Source organism: Lathyrus oleraceus, chromosome 7, assembly GCF_024323335.1.
Source record: "Lathyrus oleraceus cultivar Zhongwan6 chromosome 7, CAAS_Psat_ZW6_1.0, whole genome shotgun sequence".
In the NCBI taxonomy this organism is placed as follows: Eukaryota; Viridiplantae; Streptophyta; class Magnoliopsida; order Fabales; family Fabaceae; genus Lathyrus; species Lathyrus oleraceus.
The window spans coordinates 246,654,563-246,681,731 of NC_066585.1; the positions used below are offsets into that span (position 1 = coordinate 246,654,563).

The 27,169-nt window shown below is 38.0% G+C and overlaps 2 protein-coding genes across 2 annotated transcripts; both read left to right on the plus strand.

Moving 5' to 3' along the window:
• Positions 1–1,979: 1,979 nt before the first annotated feature.
• LOC127103235 (DEAD-box ATP-dependent RNA helicase 15-like) lies at positions 1,980–2,891 on the plus strand. The gene has a single exon (XM_051040500.1). It carries the CDS (start codon positions 1,980–1,982, stop codon positions 2,889–2,891), a length of 912 nt encoding a protein of 303 aa, XP_050896457.1.
• A 21,463-nt stretch (positions 2,892–24,354) lies between these two features.
• Positions 24,355–25,077, plus strand: LOC127103236 (uncharacterized). Its single transcript, XM_051040501.1, has one exon. It carries the CDS (start codon positions 24,355–24,357, stop codon positions 25,075–25,077), a length of 723 nt encoding a protein of 240 aa, XP_050896458.1.
• The last annotated feature ends 2,092 nt before the right edge of the window (positions 25,078–27,169 follow it).

Genomic DNA, 27,169 nt, shown 5'->3' on the forward strand with positions numbered 1-27,169 from the left:
GTGCACCGTACCTTACGGTGTTCCTTATTTACTCTATCTCTCATCATTGAGGAAGTACAAACTCCGCCTGAATCCTAATAAGTGTACTTTTGGTGTTCGTTCTGGTAAGTTATTGGGCTTTATTGTCAGCAAGAAGGGTATTAAGGTTGATCCTGCCAAGGTAAAAGCAATACAAGAGATGGCTGCCCCCAAAACTGAGAAGCAAGTAAGAGGTTTTCTCGGCCACTTGAACTATATCTCAAGATTTATATCGCATATGACTTCCACATGTGCGCCTATTTTAAAGCTTCTTCGGAAAGATCAGTCTTGTGATTGGACCGAAGATTTCTAGAAAGCTTTTGATAGTATCAAAAAGTATCTGCTTGAACCTATGATTCTGTCTCTATTTGTTGAAGGAAGACCTTTGATCATGTATTTGACTGTGCTTGAAGAGAGTATGGGTTATGTTATGGGCCAGCAAGATGAATCTGGGAAGAAAGAATATGCAATTTACTACCTCAGTAAGAATTTCACCGACTATGAGACTCGGTATTTGTCATACCCCGATTTTGATCCTGAATTGTTTCCATTTTTTTATTTTTTTTATCTGGCACTTGGCCTAAAGTTCATTTGCATACATTCATTCCCAAATCCATATTTTGTGATAAACTTTGGTTATTATCTAACTTTTTGATCATGATGCTTTGTGATTACAAATTGGATTTTAGTTATTTGATTTTAATTTTCGATTTTAATTTAATTTCAAAGCAAATCTAATTCCAAATTTCAAGTTAATCTTAATTGTGTTTTACTAATGATTCAAACTCTAATTGATTTTAATTTCCAAATAAATGTTAGAGTTGATATCAAAGTAATTTTAACAAATTATAGATTAATTTGATTTTAATTGGTTTTTTTTATTTTTTTGACATTGTGATTAGTCTCAGGTTATTTCTAAAATCCAATTCATTACATTTGCAACACCATAATTTGTTATTTAGTTGCTATTCAAGTCATATGCACTACAGTTCATGTTCAAATTCATTCCAAATATCAATTAGTGCAAGTCATGGCCATATAAATTTCATTCAAAGTGTTTTATTCCATTAAAATGATCAATTACATTATTACAATCCATCATACATTGTTCATGACATGGAAATTTACAAAAAAATCGCATTTATGACTGAATGTTGACTTTGGTCAGCTTTGACCAAGGTCAACCCGAATGATCCAAATCCTAGTCCTAAATCCCGAGATTTAATTGGCTTTTGAATCTTTTCCATTATGGGGTTTCCAAGTTCAACATTGGTGTCATTAGTTTCCAAGTTCAACACATGAACCAAAAGAAGTCACCTGCAGTACATGAAGCATTATCGAGTAGGCCAAGCTGCTCGAAATGGTACAAGAAAACCTGCAATATGACAGCAGTCCATGTTTCGGTTACAAAAGCCACAACAGGAAAATGGAAAGAACAAATATTTGTTTTGCCTTTCTCTGCTATTGAAAAGTTAAAACGGAATAAAAAGTGATTTGGAGAAGCAAAATTGCGCTTGCAGGTACAGCATCTGGTGAGTCACATTGTTGTCAACTTGAACTTTGTTAGGTTAAAGTTTCTACTTGGAAGTTGCTCTTGTAATGGATATAATCTCTCAGCTACAAGAACAAGTTAATTCGATTGCAAATTTAGCTTTTAATACCGTTGGGACATTGCAAAGAGACGCACCTCCTAACCGGCTCTCACCAAATTACCCTGAACCACCACCTGCACCTGCTGCCGGTACTCCTTCATCAACATGCTTGCAATCCCGTCCCCAACCTGCAACAAACAATAAAGAACATGGCACCGACAACAACTTGTAGCAGAAAACTCATAGCAGTCCAAAAAAAAGGGATTACAATCATTTCTAAATTCCATCTGCATTCTTTAACACAATACAAATAAGAGCTCCCTCTTTTAACAAACTCAGACCCCTCGGGTCAAGGATGAGCTAGTTTGTATGCGCAACTTCACTTCCGATCAAAGATCAAATGCCGTTGGTATTTCACAGTCTCTGGCTATGGCATATGTTATGGATCAGAAAGCAATGTTACTTCAGCAATCAACATGGCAAAATAATGTCAGGATGAATAATTTGGTTGAGCAAATCCATGGTCCACTTTCAAGCATTCAATCCTTGAGTAAAATCCTGTCTACACAAACAAAGAAAAGTCAGATTTCACATGACATTGTTGAGGATATCTTGGTGCTAGGTGATCGCTCGAGGGATGTTCTCCATCAACTTCAGGATGTTGTATATGTGACGAAGACTAATATTATGCGCCACAATGAAGAAGCAATCAAGGAAATGAATCACATGCTTGCTGAATCAGAAAAAACTCAATTGTTAGATAGTTCTCTAGTGGACAAGCTGCTTGTGGAATGCAACTTTCCATCTATATGCATTCATTCTGGAATGTCCCAGGAAGAAAGGTTGAAGCGTTATAAAGGTTTTAAGGAGGGACATACCAGGATTCTTGTAGCAACCGATTTGGTTGGCAGAGGAATTGACATTGAACGCGTGAATATTGTGACAAACTATGACATGCCTGACTCTGCAGACACATACTTACACAGAGTTGGCCGAGCTGGAAGGTTTGGCACCAAAGGCCTTGCAATTACATTTGTTTCATGTTCATCCGATGTTGACGTTCTCAATAATGTTCAGTCCCGGTTTGAGGTGGATATAAAACAGCTTCCTGAGCAGATTGATACATCTACATACATGCCACCACTTTCATCCGGAAATCCACCTCAAGCTGCTGTTGCTGTTGCGGCAACCAGTTCGCCTAATGAAACCGTCGGCTCAATTACACAAACTGACCAAGGAAAATCTTCATGTTCAGACCAATACCCCGAAATTTCACTGTAGTAAAAAAAGGTACAGGTAAAATTAGTCAAGGAAGTAAAATCTAAGAAAATACCCAAAATAGAGTTAAGACAAAAATATTGGAGAAAACTTGATTTCAGAATACCTTTTCGAATCTAGCATAAACAGGGCAATCCGAGTCTGAACATCAAAAAAAGTATTTCGTAGGGACGCCTCTTTTGAACCCAAGATACCAATTCGAAACCCTAATCAGCAGAGCATAAATAGGAAAAGAGTGAATCAGTAAGGGCACGAAAAAATTTGAGAAAAAAAGGGAACGGCGAAAAAGATACCACACAAACCCTAATCCCAAAATCGAAGCAAGAAACCAGTATTTGAAGATTCAAGGACTACCTGAGCTCGCCGTCACCGTCGAAGGTGAGCCGTCCTGTCCAATTTTCTTTATCCTTTCGCGTTTTGATTGGGGGATGATGACTGAAGGATGAGCGATTTTGAGATCGAGAGAGGTTTGGAGTTCGTGAGATTGTAAGAGACGAGTTTGTGAGAGGAGTTCGTGAGGATGTTGAGAGTTGAGGGAGATTGAGAGCGAGTACGGCAAGGGAGCGATTCGCTGAGAGCGATTGAATGGGTTTTTGTTGAGAGTGTGAGAGAGAAGTGAGGTTCAGGGCAATCTGTTACTATTCATTTTTTCTTCTTCTTTCTTTTAATTTACTTTAAACAGAATAAACCATTAAAAATGTTTAAAATTCCTAGGTCTTAGTTAATAATTGTTTTCATGTTTTCAACTTATACCCCATTGAAAAACCCAACAGCCAAGCGGCTGGGTTTAATTATGGTAGTCCAACAGATTTCTTTTTTATTAGTTTTTTATTTTAATTCTAATTTTTAATCTATCTTGGTTTATTTATCCAAACTAGCATTAAAACAATAACTAGTCATGAGTGGTCTGGTGGAGAGGGGTGATTTTTATGGTCTTTAGTGTAGTGGGTTCGATACCCGTATTGAGCATTTTATTTCTTTTAGCCTTTTTTTTTCTTTTAGCATTTTATTTTCTTTTAGCATTTTATTTTATGTTTATGTTTTTATTATACTCATGGTTGATCTGCTTTCTTTTAATTTCATCATTCATTCAAAACCATTTTAACTATAAAAATCATACTTTTCTCGATTCAATATCGAGCCCATTTTCACACCCTTGTAAGTCGATTGCTTTTTTTAAGCATCGCCGTCAACCTCACATAGCTTACTCTTGGGCTTTCTTACAATGAGCCGGTTCTCTTGCACTTACACTCATGCATTGCATTATTTGTTGTTTGGGCCCGATTTAATTATTTCATGATTTTTTAATCCCCATTTGATAAGATGTACCCCACTCCCCCGATGTGTAATAATTTTGTACTGTTTTATTTCTTTATTTTTACTTGACTGTTTAGTTAGCTACTAACACAAGAATAAAATCAACAATTTCAAAAGATACAAAAATGTGACTCGATCCAACGTCGAGTATTTTCACAATAAACAAACCAATTCATTTCTCCCTCCCGTTCTATTCCATTTCTTTCAAACTTTCACCCAACGCTTGATTCAACGTCAAGCCAGTTTTCTTAATAAAAAACTCAAAAATATTAATTTATAGTTAAGACCTTTTCAATAAGATGGAAGTGGAACGAGGTGTATACCGCGCACTCCTGAGACTAAGATTCGAGATGTATATCTCGCCAATCCTAGCTCTCGCCATCATCCAAATTCATCCACTTTGTTTTCCCTCAAACACTCATTCAAATTTCTCTTAAACGTCCATCAATACTTGATCTAGGGTCAAGTCATTTTCACAACAAAAACCAAAATACCTAATTCTTACTTAACACTTTTCCAATAAAGGTGGAAATGGAACATGGTGTATACCATGCACTCCTGAGGTTAAGATTCGAGACGTATGCCTCGCCAATCTTAACTCTCGCCATCGTCTAAAATTGTCAATGTGGTTTCGTTAAACCCTTTCTCAATCAAATCTAAGATACCTAAATCTTATTTAACACTTTTTCAATAAAGGTGGAAATGGAACATGGTGTATACCATGCACTCCTGAGGTTAAGATTCGAGACGTATGCCTCGCCAATCTTAACTCTCGCCATCGCCTAAAATTGTCGATGCGGTTTCTTCAAACCCTTTATCAATCAAATTCAAAAATACTTAATTCTTATTTTAACCTCTTTCAATAAAGATGGAAATGGAACATGGTGTATACCGTGCACTCCTGAGGCTAGGATTCGAGATGTATATCTCACTCATCCAAGTCCTCGCCATCACTCAAAATACATCCAACCGATCAAACTCTTTTCTCGCCGCCGTGCGACTAATCGAAAACCCTTTCATAAATGAAAGATATATTGTCTTAAGTGATACAAAACAATGTTTCGGCCATGATTGTCGAGTCGAGATAAGTGACGCTTTTACGAATGTAGATTTATAAATCCGTTCGATGTGTGGTATGCGTCCACTCCTCATCTGTTTTGGGTAAAACAATGTTTTCGTCGATTAATACAGTATAGCTTTCGCTAAAATCGACCAACAAACAAACATTTTTCTACCCAGAACTACGTAAGCCTTGATTTCTCTATTGAGATACGTAGGAGCAGGATTTGTAAATCTTGTCAGGCCCACTAATAAAAAAAACTTAGGTTTAGTCCTTCATCAAAAATTCAAAAACATTCTCCTCTCTTCTATTCTTTCTTTCCCACCTAATAACTTGAAAAGCCTAACATTTCAAACTAACATTAACGCACACAACTGACCTAATGGTTCCCGTTGAGTACAACGGACGTGAGGGGTGCTAATACCTTCCCCTCGCGTAATCGACTCCCGAATCCTGATATGGTTGCGACGACCATATCTTATCCTTTCTTTGTCTTGGGTTTTATCGATATTTCCCCTTTCCTTCTTAGGAATAAATAAAGTTCGGTGGCGACTCTGTTCAGTCCATCATTGCGAGCGTGCGATCGCGCTTCGCTTTGTAGTCGTATCCCCATTTTTTCGAGGTGCGACAGTATTCTATGCTTGAAAGGACATGTTACGCATTGGCTTGGGTTGCTAAGCGTCTGTGCCAGTATATGTTGATTCATACTACTTGGTTGATTTTCAAAATGGATCCAATTAAGTACATTTTTTAGAAGCCTGCTTTAACTAGGAGGATTGCCCGTTGGCAGATGTGGTTATCTGAGTATGATATTGAATACCAATCTTAGAAAGCTGTTAAAGGTATTGTCTTGGCTGACCATTTGGCTCACCAACCGATTGAAGATTATCAGTTAGTGCAATATGATTTTCCTGATGAAAAGATTTTGTACTTGAAGATGAAAGATTATGATGAACCATTGTTTGAAGAAGGACCAGAACATGGTTTCCGTTGGGGCATGGTATTTGATGGAGCTGTTAATTCGTATGGTAATGGCATTGGGGAAGTGATTATTACTCCTAAAGGCACTTATTTTCCATTTACGGCTAGATTGACTTTCAAGTGTACAAACAATATGGCTGAGTATGAAGCTTGCATTATGGGGCTTAAAGAGGCCATTGATCTCAAAATTAAATATCTTGACGTCTATAGAGATCCAACTTTGGTTGGGTGAATCAGATCAAAGGTGAATGGGAGATGAATCAACCCGGTTTAATACCATACCGAGATTATGCGAGGAGGATTTCAACTTTCTTTGCAAAGTTTGAGTTTCATCATATCCCTCGAGACGAAAACCGGATGGCAGATGCTCTTGCAACGTTGGCTTCCATGATTGTGGTGAAATTTTGGAACGAAGTTCCCAATTTGACTGTGATGCGTCTTGATAGGCCAACTCATGTATTTGCTGTTGAAGAAGTCAAAGATGAAAAGCCATGGTATTTTGATATCAAATGTTTCCTTCAAAGTCAGAGTTACCCGCCTGGGGCATCTTTGAAAGATAAGAAAACTTTGAGAAGATTAGCTGGAAACTTCTACCTGAATGGTGATGTTCTTTACAAGAGAAATTTCAATATGGTTTTGCTTAAATGCGTGGATAGACACGAAGCAGACCTGTTGATGACTGAAGCCCATGAAGGTTCCTTTGGTACCAATTTTAATGGACATGTTATGGTAAAGAAGATGTTGAGAGCAGGTTACTATTGGCTGATAATGGAATCTGACTCTTGCAAGTTTGTGAAGAAATGTCACAAATGTCAAATTTATGTGGATAAGATTCATGTTCCTATGACATTGTTGAACGTTATTTCCTCTCCATGGCCCTTCTCCATGTGGGGAATTGATATGATTGGCATGATTGAGCCCAAAGCTTCGAATGAACATTGTTTCATTTTGGTGGCTATTGATGACTTCACAAAGTGGGTTGAAGCGGCATCGTATGTGAATGTGACCAAGCAAGTCATTGTAAGGTTTATCAAGAATCAAATTATATGTTGTTATGGTGTTCCGAGTAAGATCATTGCTGATAATGGATCAAACTTGAACAATAATATGGTGGAAGATCTTTGCAAAGACTTCAAGATTGCACATCATAATTCTTCTCCCTACATACCCAAGATGAATGGGGTTGTTGAAGCTGCGAATAAGAACATCAAGAATATTATCCAAAAGATGGTTATGACGTACAAATATTTGCATGAGATACTCCCATTCACTTTGCATGGCTACCGTACATCCATACGCACTTCAACAGGGGCAACCCCTTTCTCTCTTGTTTATGGCATGGAAGTTGTGCTCCCCGTGGAGGTTGAGATTCCCTTATTGTGTGTCTTGATGGAAGCCAAGTTGACTGAAGCTGAATGGTGTCAAACCAGATATGATCAACTCAATTTGATTGAAGAGAAAAGATTGACTACCATGTGTCATGGTCAGTTGTATTAGTAGAGAATGAAGAAATCATTTGATAAGAAGGTCAAGCCTCATGTGTTTAGAGAAGGTGACCTCGTGCTCAAGAAGATTCTATCTTTCAAACCTGATGTTATGGGCAAATGGACTCTTAATTATGAAGGCTCATATGTTGTGAAGAGAGCCTTTTCAGGTGGCGCTTTGATTTTATAACTATGAATGGTGAAGAGTTCATGCGTCCTGTGAATACCGATGCAGTCATGAAATACTTTGACTAAAAAAGAAAAGAACAACTTGCTAAGTTGAAAACGCGAAAGGGAGGCTTAGGCAAAAATGAGCCTCTTAGTGGATTGAAATTCCGAAAGAGTGATCCAGGCAAAAAATAGAGACATAAAACAGAAAACTTATCCCGGTATATTGAGTACTCCACCTTGAGGAAATCTAGGCAAAAATTAGGGATTATGGCAAGTAACTGCATCCGGATGGTCCTGATCTTTGAACAATTTTGAGCAAGTCATTTGGCTCTAGTTCATCATTCTCAACCAAAGACAAGAGCACAACAGATCTCAAAGTCGATAGGGAGAGTAGTGATCATTATATTCAATGTAACCCTTTTCCATGTAAATTACCATTTTCAAACTTTGTAAAGATCCATGGAGTCCCGTCATTGACGGACTACCATTCTATTAAATAAAGTTGAGCTTTTATCCAATTATTTCTATCCTTATTTACTTCTGTTAAATAAAATTGAATTTTTATGATGATAATTTTGAAATAAATCAATGAATAATTATTTTTCTTGAAATAATAAAAGCAGTCACTCTATCCCGTACAGGGAAAACAGAATAATTACGACTCGACTCGACCGACTATGCTCTGATACCACTAATGTAACACCCTTCTAAATACCCCAATTATTTAATTAAAATAACAATGTGTCAATCAGAGTAATATGCAATCAAGGGTGTCACACAGTTACTTCACACCATTCACCAATATAACGGTCATGCTCTGTTATTAATTCAAAACATAAGCATTTGCATAAAACGCAGCGGATAGAAATCTCATCAATCATGTAAAACATTACATGTAAAATGGTTCATAACCAACAATAAAACATTTAAAACAAGTTAAAACATCCCATCCCGATGTTACATCTATCAGAGCACGACCCACTAAGGAGACTACACTAGACTCCAAGCATTAGCTTCTACTCAGCTCATTGCTCGTTACCTGAAAAATAGTTGTAAGGGTGAGTTCTTCAATCGATATAATAAGCATTATAAATTATCATGTCATGTTAAGTAAATAACACATTTCATCACCCAAATCAGATTACACATTCAGCAACGGCAATATCAACTCAATCATACTCATACTCAATGTCAACACAACCACACGTATAATATTGGAATACATCCATTCATATTATACGCCATACATACATTATGCAATGAGACTCCACACATGCGGTACCGACTATTCTTGAACATATAGTTCAAGCTCACCGATCAAATCCAGATACGGCTACTAAGCTCACTAGTCCCACTCATTTGAGACCTAGTGACTCACTCACTAATTCCTCACCATGGGAATTAGCTACAGCCCCAAAGGCTATGCTATGCACACTAATCATCTAGCATGCAAACATCAACAACAAATCCACAATGATTCACTCACTAATTCCTCACCATGGGAATTAGCTACAGCCCCAAGGCTATGCTATGCACGCTAATCATCTAGCAATGCAACATCAACAACAATCCACAATGGACACATGCTCACACTCTAAGCCATACAACAGCCCATTCACAATTACATGCATAATATATACATTCACAACATTATGCATATCATCATACATTATCAACACATTTGTCAAAACATCATATCATCTCAAATAATTGAACACGGTATTAGCACACTCTACTAATACCTATACTGCTCAAAACAGCGGGAAATAATCCCTACCATATCACACACTGATATAGGCAACCACCAATTAGGCACACAACATTTAAATTAACAATTTTTCCATACTGCAACAGTGTTAACCGGTTAACGCCCTGGGTTAACCGGTTAACGCAGGCAAAACACGCTTACTGCCCAAAACTTATCAGCGTTAACCGGTTAACGCCCTGGATTAACCGGTTAACGCAGGCAAAACAGCACTAATTCTCAATTCGTAACAGTGTTAACCGGTTAACACCCTGGGTTAACCGGTTAACGCAGACAAAACAGCAGTTCCTGCGCTAACACAAAGCAGAATGCAGAATTCTCCGCATTTTCCGCCGTTGGAGGACTTTCGGACCTCCGATTCCCATTCCGTAAAAAGCTCTACGTTAGGGAAATTACAACACACTCAATTACAGGTTCAATTCCAGTCTTTACACAACATATCCATCACAATTTTCAGCATTCGACGATCCCAATTAGGGTCAATTCAACGGTTTATCACTACCCATTACATGCTAACCCATAATACCCATTAAACGACGATAAACCCCCCTTACCTGATTAATCCGGCAAATCTTTGAGCTCCAAGCTCTTCTCTTCTCCAACCTTTGCTCTCTGGTTCTTCCTCTTGCTCTGCCTCTTTCAGCCGCTTCTCTGAGTTTCACGTGAAAACCTTATTTTCCAAAATGAACTCTTTTTACTTATTCCAGCTTATATATTTTCCAATAATTATTATTACCCCAATAATAATAATAATAATAATAATAATAATAATTCAATAATTTCAAAATAATAATAATAATAATCCAATTATCTAATTAAATTAATAAATATATTATTAACTTAATTTAAATAATTACCATATTATTATCGGGGTGTTACAACTCTCCCCCACTAAAAGAGTTTTCGTCCTCGAAAACATACCTCAAGCGAATAACTCCGGATAAGACTCCTTCATCCGACTCTCCAGTTCCCAAGTCACATTGCCACCTGCTGGTCCTCCCCAAGCTACCTTCACCAAGGCAATCTCTTTACCCCGCAACTGCTTCAACTCTCGATCCTCGACCCTCATAGGTGATGTTTCCACAGTCAGGTTATCTCTCACATGTACATCATCTATTTGGACTACATGCGACGGATCATGAATGTACCTCCTCAACTGAGACACATGAAAAACCTCATGCAAATTCGCAAGCGACGGCGGTAAAGCGATACGATAGGCTACCTCCCCTATCCTCTCCAAAATCTGATAAGGACCAATAAATCGAGGTGTCAACTTTTTCGACTTCAAAGCTCGCCCAACACCAGTTATCGGAGTAACACGAAGAAACACATGATCTCCCTCTTGAAACTCAAGTGACTTCCTCCTCTTATCATGATAACTCTTCTGACGACTCTGAGCAATTCTCATCTTCTCCTGAATCATCTTAATCTTTTCCGTAGTTTGTTAAACAATCTCCGGTCCAACCACAGCACTCTCACCGGACTCATACCAACATAAAGGTGTCCGACATCTCCTACCATACAAAGCTTCAAACGGTGCCATACCAATGCTCGAATGAAAACTATTGTTGTAGGTAAACTCAATCAAAGGAAAATAACAATCCCAAGCACCTCCCTTTTCCAAAACACAAGCCCTCAAAAGATCCTCTAATGACTGAATCGTCCTCTCAGTCTGGCCATCAGTCTGCGGATGATATGCAGAACTCAATCTCAGCTTAGTTCCCAAAGCCTTCTGCAAACCTTCCCAAAACTTCGATGTAAATCTAGGATCTCTGTCCGAAACAATACTAGACGGAATACCATGCAAACTTACAATCTTCTCAATATACAACTCGGCTAATCTTTCTAACGGATAATCCATTCTGATCGGAATGAAATGAGCCGACTTTGTCAATCTGTCAACAATCACCCAAATAGCTTCACAATTCTTACTTGTCCTCGGTAAACCAGAAACAAAATCCATACTGATACTATCCCACTTCCACTCTGGAATAGTCAACGGTTGCATTAGCCCAGACAGCTTCTGATGCTCAATCTTTGACTTCTGACAAGTCAAACAGGAATAAACAAAACTCGCAATTTCTTTCTTCATTCCCGGCCACCAAAATAACTTTTTCAAATCATGATACATCTTCGTAGCTCCAGGATGAATACTCAGGCCACTACGATGTCCTTCTTCAAGAATACTCTTCTTAAGTTCGATAACATCCGGAATACACACCCGATTACCAAATTTCAAAACATCATTCTCATCAACTCTGAATTCACCACCTTGACCTTGATTCACTAGAGTCAACTTATCAACCAAAAGCACATCGGATTTCTGACCCTCTCTAATCTCATCCAGAATACCACTCGTTAACTTCAACATTCCCAATTTAACACTATTGTGAGTACTCTCACACACCAAACTCAAGTCTCTAAACTGCTCAATTAAATCCCATTCTCTAACCATTAACATAGACATATGCAATGATTTCCGACTCAATGCATCAGCCACTACGTTTGCTTTACCCGGATGGTAATTCAAACCAAAGTCATAATCCTTCAGAAATTCTAACCATCTCCTCTGTCTCATATTCAGCTCTTTCTGATCAAACAAATACTTTAAACTTTTATGGTCACTGAAAACCTCAAATCTTGACCCATACAAGTAATGCCTCCATAATTTCAGAACAAATACCACAGCTGCTAACTCTAAATCATGTGTCGGATAGTTCCTCTCATGAACCCTTAGTTGTCTCGAAGCATAAGCTATAACCTGCTTATTCTGCATCAACACACCACCCAAACCCAACAATGAAGCATCACAGTAAACCTCAAATGGTTCCGACGGACTCGGTAATATCAGAATAGGAGCAGTAGTCAACCTTCTCTTTAACTCTTGGAAACCTTCTTCACATTTTGAGTCCCAAACAAATGCTTGCCCCTTTCTAGTCAACATCGTCAACGGTAACGCCAACTTAGAAAATCCCTCAATGAATTTCCTATAGTAACCAGCCAATCCCAGGAAACTGCGAATCTCAGCAACAGACTTCGGAGCTTCCCACTTAGACACTGCTTCTATCTTAGAAGGATCAACAGCAACACCACCTCTTGAAATCACATGACCAAGAAAACTAACCTCTTCTAACCAAAATTCACACTTGGATAGTTTAGCAAATAACTTCTTTTCTCGTAGAACTTCTAAAACCACTCTCAAATGCTCAACATGCTCTTCTTCAGATTTCGAATACACCAAAATGTCATCAATAAACACCACAACAAACTTATCTAGGAACGGATGGAAAATCCTATTCATGTACTCCATAAATACTCCAGGCGCATTAGTCACACCAAAAGGCATTACAGAATACTCATAATGTCCATACCTCGTTCTGAAAGCAGTCTTCTGAATATCCTCAGCTTTCACACGTATCTGATGATATCCCGATCTCAAATCTATTTTGCTGAACACACTCGCACCAACCAACTGGTCCATCAAATCATCGATCCTCGGCAAAGGATACCGATTCTTGATCGTCACTTTATTCAGTTGCCTGTAGTCCACACACAACCTCATAGTACCTTCTTTCTTCTTAACCAATAACACTGGTGCACCCCACGGTGACACACTCGGACGAATAAATTTCTTATCCAACAGATCTTCCAACTGACTCTTCAATTCAGTTAACTCAACAGCAGACATACGGTACGGAGCCATCGATATCGGTCTAGTACCAGGTACCAAATCAATCGAGAACTCAACTTCACGCTCTGGCGGTAATTCATTCACTTCTTCTGGAAACACATCAGGAAAATCACACACCACGGCTAGATCACAAATTGCCATATTATCTTTAGCCTCTAAAGTCGCTAACAGCATAAACAACTCTGCCCCATCCGCTACTGCCTCATTCACCTGCCTCGCTGATAGAACCACACTCTCTCCTACCTCAACCTCAGGAAATATTACAGTCTTATCAAAACAGTTGATCGAAACCCGGTTAAACACCAACCAGTTCATACCCAAGATAACGTCAATCTGCACTAGTGGAAGACACACAAGGTCTATCCCAAAATCTCTACCAAAAATACTCAAAGGACAACTCAAGCAAACTGAAGTAGTAGTCACTGAACCCTTTGCAGGAGTATCAATCACCATACTACCATACATCTCAGATATCTCTAACTTAAGTTTCACAGCACAATCCAAAGATATAAAGGAATGAGTAGCACCGGTGTCAATAATAGCTACAAGAGGAAAACCATTTATATAACACGTACCTCTGATCAAACGATCATCCGCAGAAGTCTCAGAACCCGATAAGGCAAAGACCTTGCCTCCTGACTGATTCTCCTTCTTCGGCTTAGGACACTGTGGACTGATATGACCCACCTCTCCACAGTTGAAACAAGTTACAGTCTTCAACCGGCACTCTGCAGCCAAATGACCACCTTTGCCACACTTGAAACACTTCATCTCAGCACTGGTACACTCATGGACACGATGTCCAGCCCGACCACATCTATAACACTTAGCAGGGGCACTAGAGTCTCCCCCACTAGGCCTCTTCATCCCACTCTGTCTCTGAAAACCTTTGCCAGCTGCATACGGTTTTCCGCGATCATTCTGATTCTTGCCTTTCCTATCAACCCTTTGTTGATAGCTCTCTGCTCTGGCTTTGGAATCCTGTTCAAAAATCCTGCAACAGTCAACCAAGTCAGAAAACACTCTGATCCGTTGGTATCCAATAGCCTGCTTGATCTCGGGACGTAACCCGTTCTCAAACTTCACACATTTCGAAAATTCTCCAGCAGCCTCATTATAGGGAGTGTAATACTTCGACAGCTCTGTGAACTTAGCAGCATACTCCGTAACAGACTTGTTACCCTGCTTCAACTCTAAGAACTCTATCTCTTTCTTTCCTCTGACATCTTCTGGAAAGTACTTCCTTGGGAATCTCTCTCTGAACACAGCCCAAGTGATTTCAGCATTCCCAGCAGTTTCCAACTCAGTGCGGGTAGCAACCCACCAATCATCAGCTTCTTCTGACAGCATATGCGTACCGAACCTGACCTTCTGGTTATCGGCACACTCAGTCACTCGGAAGATTCTCTCTATCTCCTTCAACCACTTCTGAGCGCCATCTGGATCGTATGCTCCCTTGAACATTGGAGGATTGTTCTTCTGGAACTCACTCAGTTGACGAGCAGCTCCCATTCCCACCACATTCGGATTCCCTCCAAGTACTCCAGCTAGCATACCCAGAGCCTCAGCAATCGCAGCATCATCTCTACCTCTTCCAGCCATCTCTATTCTGAAAACCCAACAAGCTAAAACAATAAGTACTGATAGGGTTACACAACACCTATCCCGTACAGGGAAAACAAAATAATTACGACTCGACTCGACCGACTATGCTCTGATACCACTAATGTAACACCCTTCTAAATACCCCAATTATTTAATTAAAATAACAATGTGTCAATCAGAGTAATATGCAATCAAGGGTGTCACACAGTTACTTCACACCATTCACCAATATAACGGTCATGCTCTGTTATTAATTCAAAACATAAGCATTTGCATAAAACGCAGCGGATAGAAATCTCATCAATCATGTAAAACATTACATGTAAAATGGTTCATAACCAACAATAAAACATTTAAAACAAGTTAAAACATCCCATCCCGATGTTACATCTATCAGAGCACGACCCACTAAGGAGACTACACTAGACTCCAAGCATTAGCTTCTACTCAACTCATTGCTCGTTACCTGAAAAATAGTTGTAAGGGTGAGTTCTTCAATCGATATAATAAGCATTATAAATTATCATGTCATGTTAAGTAAATAACACATTTCATCACCCAAATCAGATTACACATTCAGCAACGACAATATCAACTCAATCATACTCATACTCAATGTCAACACAACCACACGTATAATATTGGAATACATCCATTCATATTATACGCCATACATACATTATGCAATGAGACTCCACACATGCGGTACCGACTATTCTTGAACATATAGTTCAAGCTCACCGATCAAATCCAGATACGGCTACTAAGCTCACTAGTCCCACTCATTTGAGACCTAGTGACTCACTCACTAATTCCTCACCATGGGAATTAGCTACAGCCCAAAAGGCTATGCTATGTACACTAATCATCTAGCATGCAAACATCAACAACAAATCCACAATGATTCACTCACTAATTCCTCACCATGGGAATTAGCTACAGCCCCAAGGCTATGCTATGCACGCTAATCATCTAGCAATGCAACATCAACAACAATCCACAATGGACACATGCTCACACTCTAAGCCATACAACAGCCCATTCACAATTACATGCATAATATATACATTCACAACATTATGCATATCATCATACATTATCAACACATTTGTCAAAACATCATATCATCTCAAATAATTGAACACGGTATTAGCACACTCTACTAATACCTATACTGCTCAAAACAGCGGGAAATAATCCCTACCATATCACACACTGATATAGGCAACCACCAATTAGGCACACAACATTTAAATTAACAATTTTTCCATACTGCAACAGTGTTAACCGGTTAACGCCCTGGGTTAACCGGTTAACGCAGGCAAAACACGCTTACTGCCCAAAACTTATCAGCGTTAACCGGTTAACGCCCTGGGTTAACCGGTTAACGCAGGCAAAACAGCACTAATTCTCAATTCGTAACAGTGTTAACCGGTTAACACCCTGGGTTAACCGGTTAACCCAGACAAAACAGCAGTTCCTGCGCTAACACAAAGCAGAATGCAGAATTCTCCGCATTTTCCGCCGTTGGAGGATTTTCGGACCTCCGATTCCCATTCCGTAAAAAGCTCTACGTTAGGGAAGTTACAACACACTCAATTACAGGTTCAATTCCAGTCTTTACACAACATATCCATCACAATTTTCAGCATTCGACGATCCCAATTAGGGTCAATTCAACGGTTTATCACTACCCATTACATGCTAACCCATAATACCCATTAAACGACGATAAACCCCCCTTACCTGATTAATCCGGCAAATCTTTGAGCTCCAAGCTCTTCTCTTCTCCAACCTTTGCTCTCTGGTTCTTCCTCTTGCTCTGCCTCTTTCAGCCGCTTCTCTGAGTTTCACGTGAAAACCTTATTTTCCAAAATGAACTCTTTTTACTTATTCCAGCTTATATATTTTCCAATAATTATTATTATCCCAATAATAATAATAATAATAATAATTCAATAATTTCAAAATAATAATAATAATAATCCAATTATCTAATTAAATTAATAAATATATTATTAACTTAATTTAAATAATTACCATATTATTATCGGGGTGTTACAGGTCCCATCTCCAATTGAGTTGATGATTAGTCCCCTTTGCAAATCCATATTCCCCAGCTGAGGTGCTCATGTTTTGTATCCCCCAGTTTGTGATTTGGATGACCGGACCCTGGAGATTCGGAACCTTTATTTGGTTTCCATTTGCATTTGATTGTGTTGCATAACTTCAGCAATTTCTCCTTTGAGTGAACCAGATCTGGTTATCTTTGCCTTAGAATCGGTTTATTTTGTAATTTCTAAGAAGAATTTGATGATTATTGAGGAATGTGATGGTCTTTGTCACAACATCCCTAGAAATTTGATTAAGTCCTCATGCAGATTTTTATCTCTTGTATTCCCCGCCAGAGTTCATCTTTTGATAGAAGTTCCCTCTTTTCCGGCAATGTTTGATTTTAAGTAGTATTTGATTTCATCCCCTACAAGGTTGTCTCCCATTTAGCATGGTGTTGACTTAAAATTACCTGCAGTGTTGATTTGTTTGGATCCTCAACAGATCCTTCCCTATCCTCGACATGTTTAGTTGATCATCCTCAGTAGTGCTCTCTTCCCGCAGAGTTTTCCATTATTGATTGAAAGCATATTCTCCATGACTTTCCCAGCCATAGAATATTGATTCATAGCTAGATGATTTATTTTCATCCCTAGAACTTTCTCCAGTTGGTGTTTCCATCTTGTTGAGATTACTCGAGTATTGTAGTGATGATTCAAATCTTTGTTATTTGTATCCTTTGTGCTGTTTTGTCAGCATATTTATAATCATATACATACATGTTCATGCATAAAACACAACATCATATATTTTATTATGCATTTTTTATCGCATTGATTTTTCTTTTGATCCCCTGTTTTGGTGATATTATTTCCTCATACATATTTGGTTTGTCTGTCCTCCTTCAATTGTAGAGTGTCAGCCCCTTAAGAAGAAAGAGTTTAACCTTTCTCGTTCCCCACTGAGTTATTTCCTCGTGATTGATTGTTATTTCAGTTTCCTCCCCGGTTAATTATCTGAATGGAACCATTCCCCTTGAGTTATATCCTTATCGGGTTGAGTCTTTGCTTGACCGTTTCTTTCTAGTTATTGTCTAGATAGATATTTTAGCCCCCCGAGAGTCTATTACCCGGTAACCAGTAATATTCTTCTTGATGTTGAGTACATTGCTTTTACCAAATACCCGATAAAATGTAATCTACTTCCTTTGTGTTCCCCAGCGGATTCGTTTCCATGTTTCCTCGGAGAGTCTATCCTTGATATGTTCATCCTAGCCGATGACAGATATTCTTCCTTAGAGTTTATCTTTGATATGTTCATCTTAACTAGTGATAAATGCTCTCTTTTTGGTCTTCTACCCGGTAAAAAGGTAGTTGTAATCCCTATTTTATTCCCCAGAGAGTCTATCCTTGATTTGTTCACTTTAATCGGTGATGGATTTTCTCTTATTTGTGGTATTCTACCCAGTAACCGATAGTTGTAATTCCTACTTTCCCCTGCTGAGTCTATCCTTGATATGTTCACCTTAACCAATGACGGATACTCTCTTTTTGGTATTCTGTCCGGTAACTGGTAGATATAATTCCTATTTGTTCCCCATCTGGTTTATCCTTGATATGTTCATTCTAACCGATGACGGATATTCTTCCTCCGACTTTATCCTTGATATGTTCACCTTAACCAGTGACGGATACTCTTTTTTTGGTCTTTTGCCCTGTCATACCCCAATTTTGTCAGGGTAAGGAAAAATCCTTCACCAACATTCACTATCAGATGTCATAAGGCATGAACTCTATCTTAAGGCATAAGTTCTATCTTAGGGTTTCTCAGCCCTTGGTGACATCAAATCTTCAGTGACATTTTCATCTGTTGAGATCCTTAAAAAGACATTTGTTGCATTTGTCTCTTATTGCTATTACTAAAGCATGGGATGGTATGTGCATTTTGGGACTTTTTTTGTTAACAAGGCCCATTTTGGTTTATCCATGAGATCTCTTGGTTTTAAAAAAGGGTCATTCACATAAACATGTCCATAATTAAAATTACAAAGTGTGGTTCAAATCTTTTTACATCATTGATCCAAAGTCCATTTGATTATCAATAAGTATTAAGAGACATGATTATTTTTATGATCACTTGTTATTAAGCTCATTTTCACATCTCAAATATATGTACCAAATTTCTAAACCATTCATAAATCCTTAAACTAAATTTGCATTTTTTTAAGTACGCGTGTGTTGGTTTAGATCAAGTCACCATATGTATGTGTATGTGTTGGTTTTTGTGATTAAGGTTGAAATTGCAATATTTGTGGCATGTTTTATTTTAGATCTTTTGTCACATTTTATTTTGGTTAATAGTAATATGCTAAAGGTGACCAAGTTGAAAGTCCAATTTAATTGCATTATGGCCCAATCCATTTTCAGATTGAGATAAAGTTTAAACACTTTAATTGATTAACACAAGTAAAATAATTAAGACAAAGTTTAAATGTTTTAAAAAAAAGAGATTAAATTGCATAATTGAATTTTAAGTCCAAAATGTTACAAATAATTCCCAAAGTTACATAATTATCCAAATAACTCCAAAAGCTTACATAATTAATCCAAAAGCATTTACATAAATACCCAAAAAAGGTCTTAAATTAAAATTGTACACATGTTACAAACAGTCTCATAGATTAATACAATACGTCCCAAAAGTCCAAAGTACATCAAAGTAGATTTAGAAAAAGTTTAAGGTTGCTGCATTGTCCAGTAGTGTGAAGAAGGGATCCTCAAGACATTTCCAAAACCACCCTGTTGAAGTGAAGCGCCCCCAAATCCAACTAGAGCAGGCGCAGGCTCCTTTCAATCAACATCTCTTCACCTTTTATAAACCTACAAAAATCAATTCAGAGATTAAAAGGGCTTATCAAATAAGTGCTTAAAGAAAATTGGAAAATAAACTAATAAAATGCTCAGGTTATTGTTTTGCACAAGAGGCCATAATGAACACTAATTCAAACAACTTTAAATCCACAGAACAACAATCCCATAAAATCTGGAAAGGATAATCTAACAAGTTATCTCAAGAACAAAAGATTCATCATATATATCAAAAGCAGATTACCAGTAGGACATGCACGGTTTTAGAATCCAAGAATAAAAAACAAAAATAATTTGTTAAACATCAAAACCCTAACATTCGAACAAAGCAACACAACATCAAACAGAAGAACATTCAAAAAATAAGAAGAAAGAATAGAAGAAGACGAAGAGAGATTTAGAGGGGGAGAAGAACTTATCTCAATAGCGACGAAAAGCTCACGTCGCCGGACGCAACTCAGCCAAGTGGTTCTCTTATTTCCTTTCCTCGCTTGAAATACATATGTATTCTGTTCGTCACTACAAATCAAACAAAACCCCTTTATTAATTTCTCAAAATCGTGACTTTAGAAGGTCGAATTTCAAAACTTAGGGTTTGGTTTTTCACATGTTTGCCTATTGCTGTTTAGATTTTGATTTATGGTTAGGATAAGTTAGGGTTTTCGTTGGTGGCGTGAGAGATTATTTGAGTTAGGGTTTAGGTTTGTGCTTTCTTTTGGAACACCGATCTGGTTGATTGAAGCGGATTTTGGAAGAGAGGAGGTCGGATATGGGTTCAGAGGCCAAAAATAAGTAGGATTTGTGTTCAGAGATTTGGGTTTTGGGGTGGTGGTCGCCGGAGAAGAAGAAGGCGGCGCCACGGTTGGTCGGCCGCCACCGTCTTCTCCGGCAGTTATTGGTCGTGCGGAGGACGGGGAGGAGAAGAGAGTTGCAGAGCGTGTGATTGAAGAGAGAGAAGACAAATGTGCAAATGAGGGTTTCTTCCTCATTTCTCTTTTTAAATGAACGTTTGGAGCCTCCGCATGTGCGCCAAGTGGCGTCGTGCTAGAATGCCACGCCTGAGTTGACCTTGGTCAACCAGGAGATCCAGTGTGGGCACCCCTTGTTTCCTTACCGTTCACTGCAGTCAACTTCCACACATCCGTTTGACCAAGTCAGATCAGTGGATCTGATAGTCAAGAGTTTAGCTAGAAGTCAGCAAGGTTGACTGGGCTCAGCAACCTTTCCCTGCGTTTTGGGCCTTTAGTTTGGACCCAAATACCCTTTTTTTGGCTTTTTTACAGCCCCTCTGTTTCAAGTGCAGCGCCCAGATTTGGGCCTCACTTAATACCAGCCCATTTTCTTCATTTTTTTTACTTGTTCATTTTTTTTTCTTTATTATATTTTTCATATACACTTATAAAATATATATATTAGATAGTTATTAATTCCTAATGATGATTATTTAATTATTTTTACAATATTTAAATATTTCATTTATTTCATTTACTTTATTTCAAAATTATATATATATATATATATATATATATATATATATATATATATATATATATATATATATATATATATATATATATATATATTGTTGTTATTAATCCCTAATGATAGTTATTTAATTATTTATATCATTACTATTTAATCATTTATATTATTTAACCAAATAATCCATTAATTATTTAATTAATTAATAATATCATTGTTACTATCATTTGTAATTTAAATAATAGCTCATTTTGTGGAATGTGTGTGCATTATTATTTTGTACCTACTTATTTGTACCAAGTCTTGAATGCATATGTATGGTGTGTTACAATTGTGACAAGATTATGTTGTTGTCACCGGTTTAAAATCATTCGAACCAATTTCAAAAATAAATCACATATTTCTCGATTCAAAGTCGAGCCCATTTTCAAAACACCTTTGTAAGTCGATCGCTTGTATAAGCATCGCCATCAACCTCACATGGCTTACTCTTGGGCCTTCTTACAATGAGACCTATTCGGTTTTAATTAATCGATTAGATGAATTATTCACTAAATTCAATTCATTCACAAAATAAAAATTTAAAACCTCGATCCAACATCGAGTATTCTTTATTAAGAATTAAAATACCTGATCACAATTAAACGTTATTTCACTTAGGAATAAAAGAGGAAATGGTTTTGAGTTTTCAACTCCTTTCCTCGATTATTTGAATACGAATTCTTTTACTCGGTTAGTCGAATAATCGTCATTTCTAATCCACTTAAGCACAAACAAATCAAATCCTTTTATAACAAAAAACCAAAAGGGAGATAACTTTGAGTCTTTAATTTTTCTCCTCGACTATTTGAATACAAGTTCTCTTACTTGGTTAGTCAAATAATTGTGGTTCCTCTACAAACTTTTAAAGCCCGATTAAATCAAATTACTTTCATAATAAGCTAAATGAAAAGGGAGATGACTTTGAGTTTTCAACTTCTCTCCTCATCTGTTTGAATACGAGTTTCTCTTACTCGGTCAGTCGAACAATTGTCATTTTTCCACAAACATACAACTTATTCAAATCATTTTCTTAATAAACTATACGAAAAAGGAGAAGGTTTTGAGCTTTCAACTCCTCTTCTCAAATGCTTGGATATGAGTAGTCTTACTCAGTCATTCAAGTACTTGGTTTCATTATAAAATACGTCAACCATATATAACCTTATCTTCATAAATATTCAGATGAAACAGAAAGAGGTCTAGAGTCTTCTATTCCCTTTCTCGATTATTAGGATACGAGTTGTCTTACTCGATTATCCGAGTATTCGTCATCCATTCAAAAAACCTTAATTACTATCAAATCCTTTTTATAATTAAGGATGAAAAATAAAATGGTTTAGAGTCTTCTATTCCCTTTCTCGACTGTTAGGATACGAGTTGTCTTACTCAACTATCCGAGTAATCGTCATCCAACCAAAAACATCTCAACCAATCAAAACATCCAACATATTAATCCAATTTGTCACTTCCGTATGACCAAAACTCTTTTCAAAAAGAACACCATTTAATCCTTTCTAATGCACATAACAAACCAATGCTTAAGCCTCCGCCGAGAGTAGACAAGCCAAAGTTTAGCCTTTAGAACGCGATCTAAAACATTCGTTCACTAAAAGACACCAACCAACTGTAGTTCCCCGAACTACGAATGCTCTGACTTCCTTGTTACACCATAAGGATACGTAGGCAGGAGATTGTTGTATCTTCGCGAGCACACTCATAAAAAACCTCCCCTTTCCTTTTCTGAGGTTCTCATCCATTTCTATTTTTTTTAAAATTTTATAACCCAAAGATAACAAACAAACATAAATTAACACTCAAAATGCAAATTAGAACTAAAAGGTTCCCGTTGAGTACAACGGACGCGAGGGGTGCTAATACATTCCCCTTGCGTAATCAACTCCCGAACCCGAATATGGTTGCGACGACCATTATTCCATTTCCTAAAGGTTTGGTCGATATTTTCCTATCCCTTTATTGGGATAAATAAAGTTCGGTGGCGACTCTGTTCGAACATAATTTTTCCGCGACCATCGCGAGGAATCATATTTTTCGAGATGCGACAGATGGCGACTCTGCTGGGGACTAGCTCCAAGCAAAAGAGAGTGAAGCCTAATTTAGTTCGGTTGATGTATTGTGTGTTAATTTTGTTTATCTGTTTGTTATTTATTCTATTATTATTATGTTGTCATAATTATTGTATGATGTTTTATTGGCTATGTATTATTGGGGTTCTCTAGTTGGTGATACTTTGTGAGATAGGCTCTCCACCAGAGTCTGAAAAAAACCATAAGATTAAGTTGGTGGTTACGCAGTGGGCGCCCATAAGGAGTCTTCCTTGTTGGGAAGATACGAAGACCCCGCCTAGAGGAGATTCTCTTGAGATATTGTCGCCCGACGAGTTTTCGTCACGACGATGGTATTCTCAAGTTGGATCAATGACTCTAGGGACCTTTTAACCCATTATATCCGGTGTTTATGTAGTATCTACCTGAAAAGTCCCAGACTTATTGGGTTGATACTAAAGCCCCAATTAGATGAGATCCCTTGGGCGTATTACTACCTTACGGTGGTATTCCCAACCTCGATCTATGACTCTGAGAACCTTATTAGAACTTTGGATTCAAGAGTTGTGTAGTATGGACCCACTAGGAGTTTACCTCTTTGAGACCATACGAATGCCTCACCCAAACGAGACTCTGTTTGGGGATGTTATTGGCAGATGAGTTTTCGTCATGACAATAACTTTCCTAAATAGTGATTGATGACTTTGGAAACCTTTTAACTTTAGCATCCTCCCAAAAGGGTTTTGTTTAGTAACCAAGAATACCCACTCTCACGGTCTATATGTTGACTTGCCTATGGCATGCATAATATCATTCATAACATAACATTCATATTATTTTATTTCCAAGGAATCTGAGTGTCATAAGTTGCAGGAATTCAAGAAACATGGAATCAAGCAAAAGAAACATTTACTCTTTCAAGTTCAAAGATCCCGATCTAAGGAGCTTACGTGACTTGGTCTCTCAGATGCACCCGGTATACAGAATTAACTTTGGGAAAAATTATGGAAATCTGCTCAGCATCCTCAACCAACGAGTAGACTATACAACTTTAATCACCTTGGCCCAATTCCATGACCTACCTTTAAGATGCTTCACATTCCAAGACTTCCAGCTAGCACCAACGTTAGAAGAATTCGAGCGTCTTGTTAGGATTCCTATGAAGAACAAGCCACTATTTGAAGGGATAGATGAATCTTTGCCCCTTGAGATTATTGCTAGCACGCTTCACATGGATGAAAAGGAAGTAGAGGCTAACCTAGAGACCAAAGGGAGTACCAAAGGATTTTCGCTAGGTTTTCTCTTGGAGAGAGCTCATACCCTAATAAAAGCAGAAAGTTGGGATGCTTGTTACTCTGCTATTGCATTAGCCATCTATGGTGTCGTCCTGTTCCCAAATATGGATGGTTTTGTAGACATGGCTGTTATTTGTGTTTTCCTTACTGGAAACCTAGTACCTACCTTGTTAGCTGATGTTTACTATTACATAAGCCATAGGTACACTAAGAAGAAAGGAATGATTGCTTGTTGTGCTCCTTTATTATATCAGTGGTTTCTAGAACATCTTCCGAAGACAGGTGCTTGGGTTGAACAGACAGATGTTAGTTAGCCTCAGAGATTGGGATCACTCCGATCTGAAGATCTTTCTTGGTATTCCAAAGAATACATCAACATGGACATCGTATTCAGCAGTGGGGATTTCCCTAATCTACCACTTATTAGAACTCAAGGATGTGTGAATGCTAACCCGGTTCTATCACTCAGACAACTTGGCTACCCAATGGAAGGCCCTCCAGAGGCAGGGTCTTTGGAAGCTTTCTTGTTACTTGACTTTGGGGTTGAGAATACTAGCTTGTTCCAAAGAATCAAAGAGGCTTGGAAGAATTTCAATCGAAAAGGGAAAGCTGATTTGGGGAGAGCAAATGGGATTACAAAAGAACCATATTTTCATTGGGTAAAGGAAAGGGTGGAGATGATTAAAATGCCATTTGTTATTCGGACACCTACACCTCTTCCTGAACCTAAGCTCACCCACGTCCCTATTGAAGAAGTGGAGGAACTCAAGACCACCATGGCAAAGCTAGAAAAAGAGAATGAAGAGTTGCAGATAAAACTCCAGCAAACCATTAATGAGAAAAACACCATGAAATGGGAGCTTGAGAGAAAGGATGCACAGCTTCAAGCACATGTGGAAAAGTTCAACAAAGAGGAGCATAAGAGAAAAAAGATCAAAGTGGGATTAGAACAAGCTGACCATTGTTTAGATACTCTTAAGGGTCAACTAAGACGAGCTCAAAGAATGTCAAGACAATGAGCGTTGGTGGCATCTAGCCACAAAGAAAAATAAGACAATAAGAGATACACTTGGGGCTCAGATTAAAGAACTCACCAATTCTGTTCGTCATGCAAAGGTTGAAGTAGATCAGAAACGCCGACTCAAGAATATAGCCACTGAAGCTTCTAGGGTTTCGCCCATGATATGGGAAGAAAAGTGTTGAGAAGTAAGAGATGCAAAAGAGTCTGCCACCTATTGGAAGAACCAACTAGAGTCATTACACCAAGACAACTCCATATGGTTGAAGGAGCGAGACTATGTGATTGAAGATTATGAGTCCTTTAAGAAGACCATAGACTTCTTGCAAGGAGATAAGGATACGTTCCGTGCAAAACTCGATGGGCTAGTGGGGTTCTGTAATTGGGCGGCTAAAGAATTACCATGGAAGTTAAGAGACGCAGTTGAAGAGTTGAAGGAAGATAGCACTCCTCCAACCATAATCAGTTTCATTCTGCTTTGTAAAGGGTTGTTGAAGAGATTCAATAAGAACTAGAAGAGCTTCAAGCCAGAAAGCCTGCAGTTTAATTTTCTTATGTCTTATATTTTTCCTTTAAACAAATGTATTTTGACCTATGGCCTTTTTGGACCCCTATGTTATGTACTTGAATGAATGACGTTTAAAAATTACTCCATTATTGTTATTCTAAGTATTTCTTGTTTCTTCGAATTACTAACAACTAATGAAACTCGAATGATCCCCTGAAAATAAAATACGCATGACATTCGCATCTTCATTATGCATCACGCTTCATAAAAATTCAAAAAACTTACCCAACCTTTGTACCCTTTATCCAACCATACTGACTAATCAACACCGATACGAGACACGAAGCAACTACAAGATGACGTTAGAGCAAGTTGAGGCTAATGTTAGGGACCAATTAGTACTACTTTTTATATCATTTTATTGGTCCCTTTTACCAAGTTTTGATGTAATTACACACTTTTTATTCTTATTAATTCGTATAAATGCAATTACGTTTAATTTATTTTGTTTTGAATAGTTATTTCACATTTCTATTAGTTTTGTAGAATTTTTGGATGAGAAAGCTTTTGGATTGCAGCATCATAATATGGAAGATTTTGGATGAAGCTTGCAAAGAAAGGAAGCTGAGGCAGCTTCAGTTCGCCCCGCGAACTGAATGAGACAGCTTCAGTTCGCCCCGCGAACAAAGTTCGCCCCGCGAACAAAGTTCGTCCCGCGAACCCTGCGAATCCAGCAAGCTGATTTTTGGGTCAAAAGTGCTGTTTTGAAGGCCAGCTGGTTTTGCCATTTTGGGTCTGCCTTGGAATAGCTTTTCTGCTTTGGATGGAAATGATCAATTAAGGAAATGTCAACTCTTTTAGGAGAGAAAAACACATTATT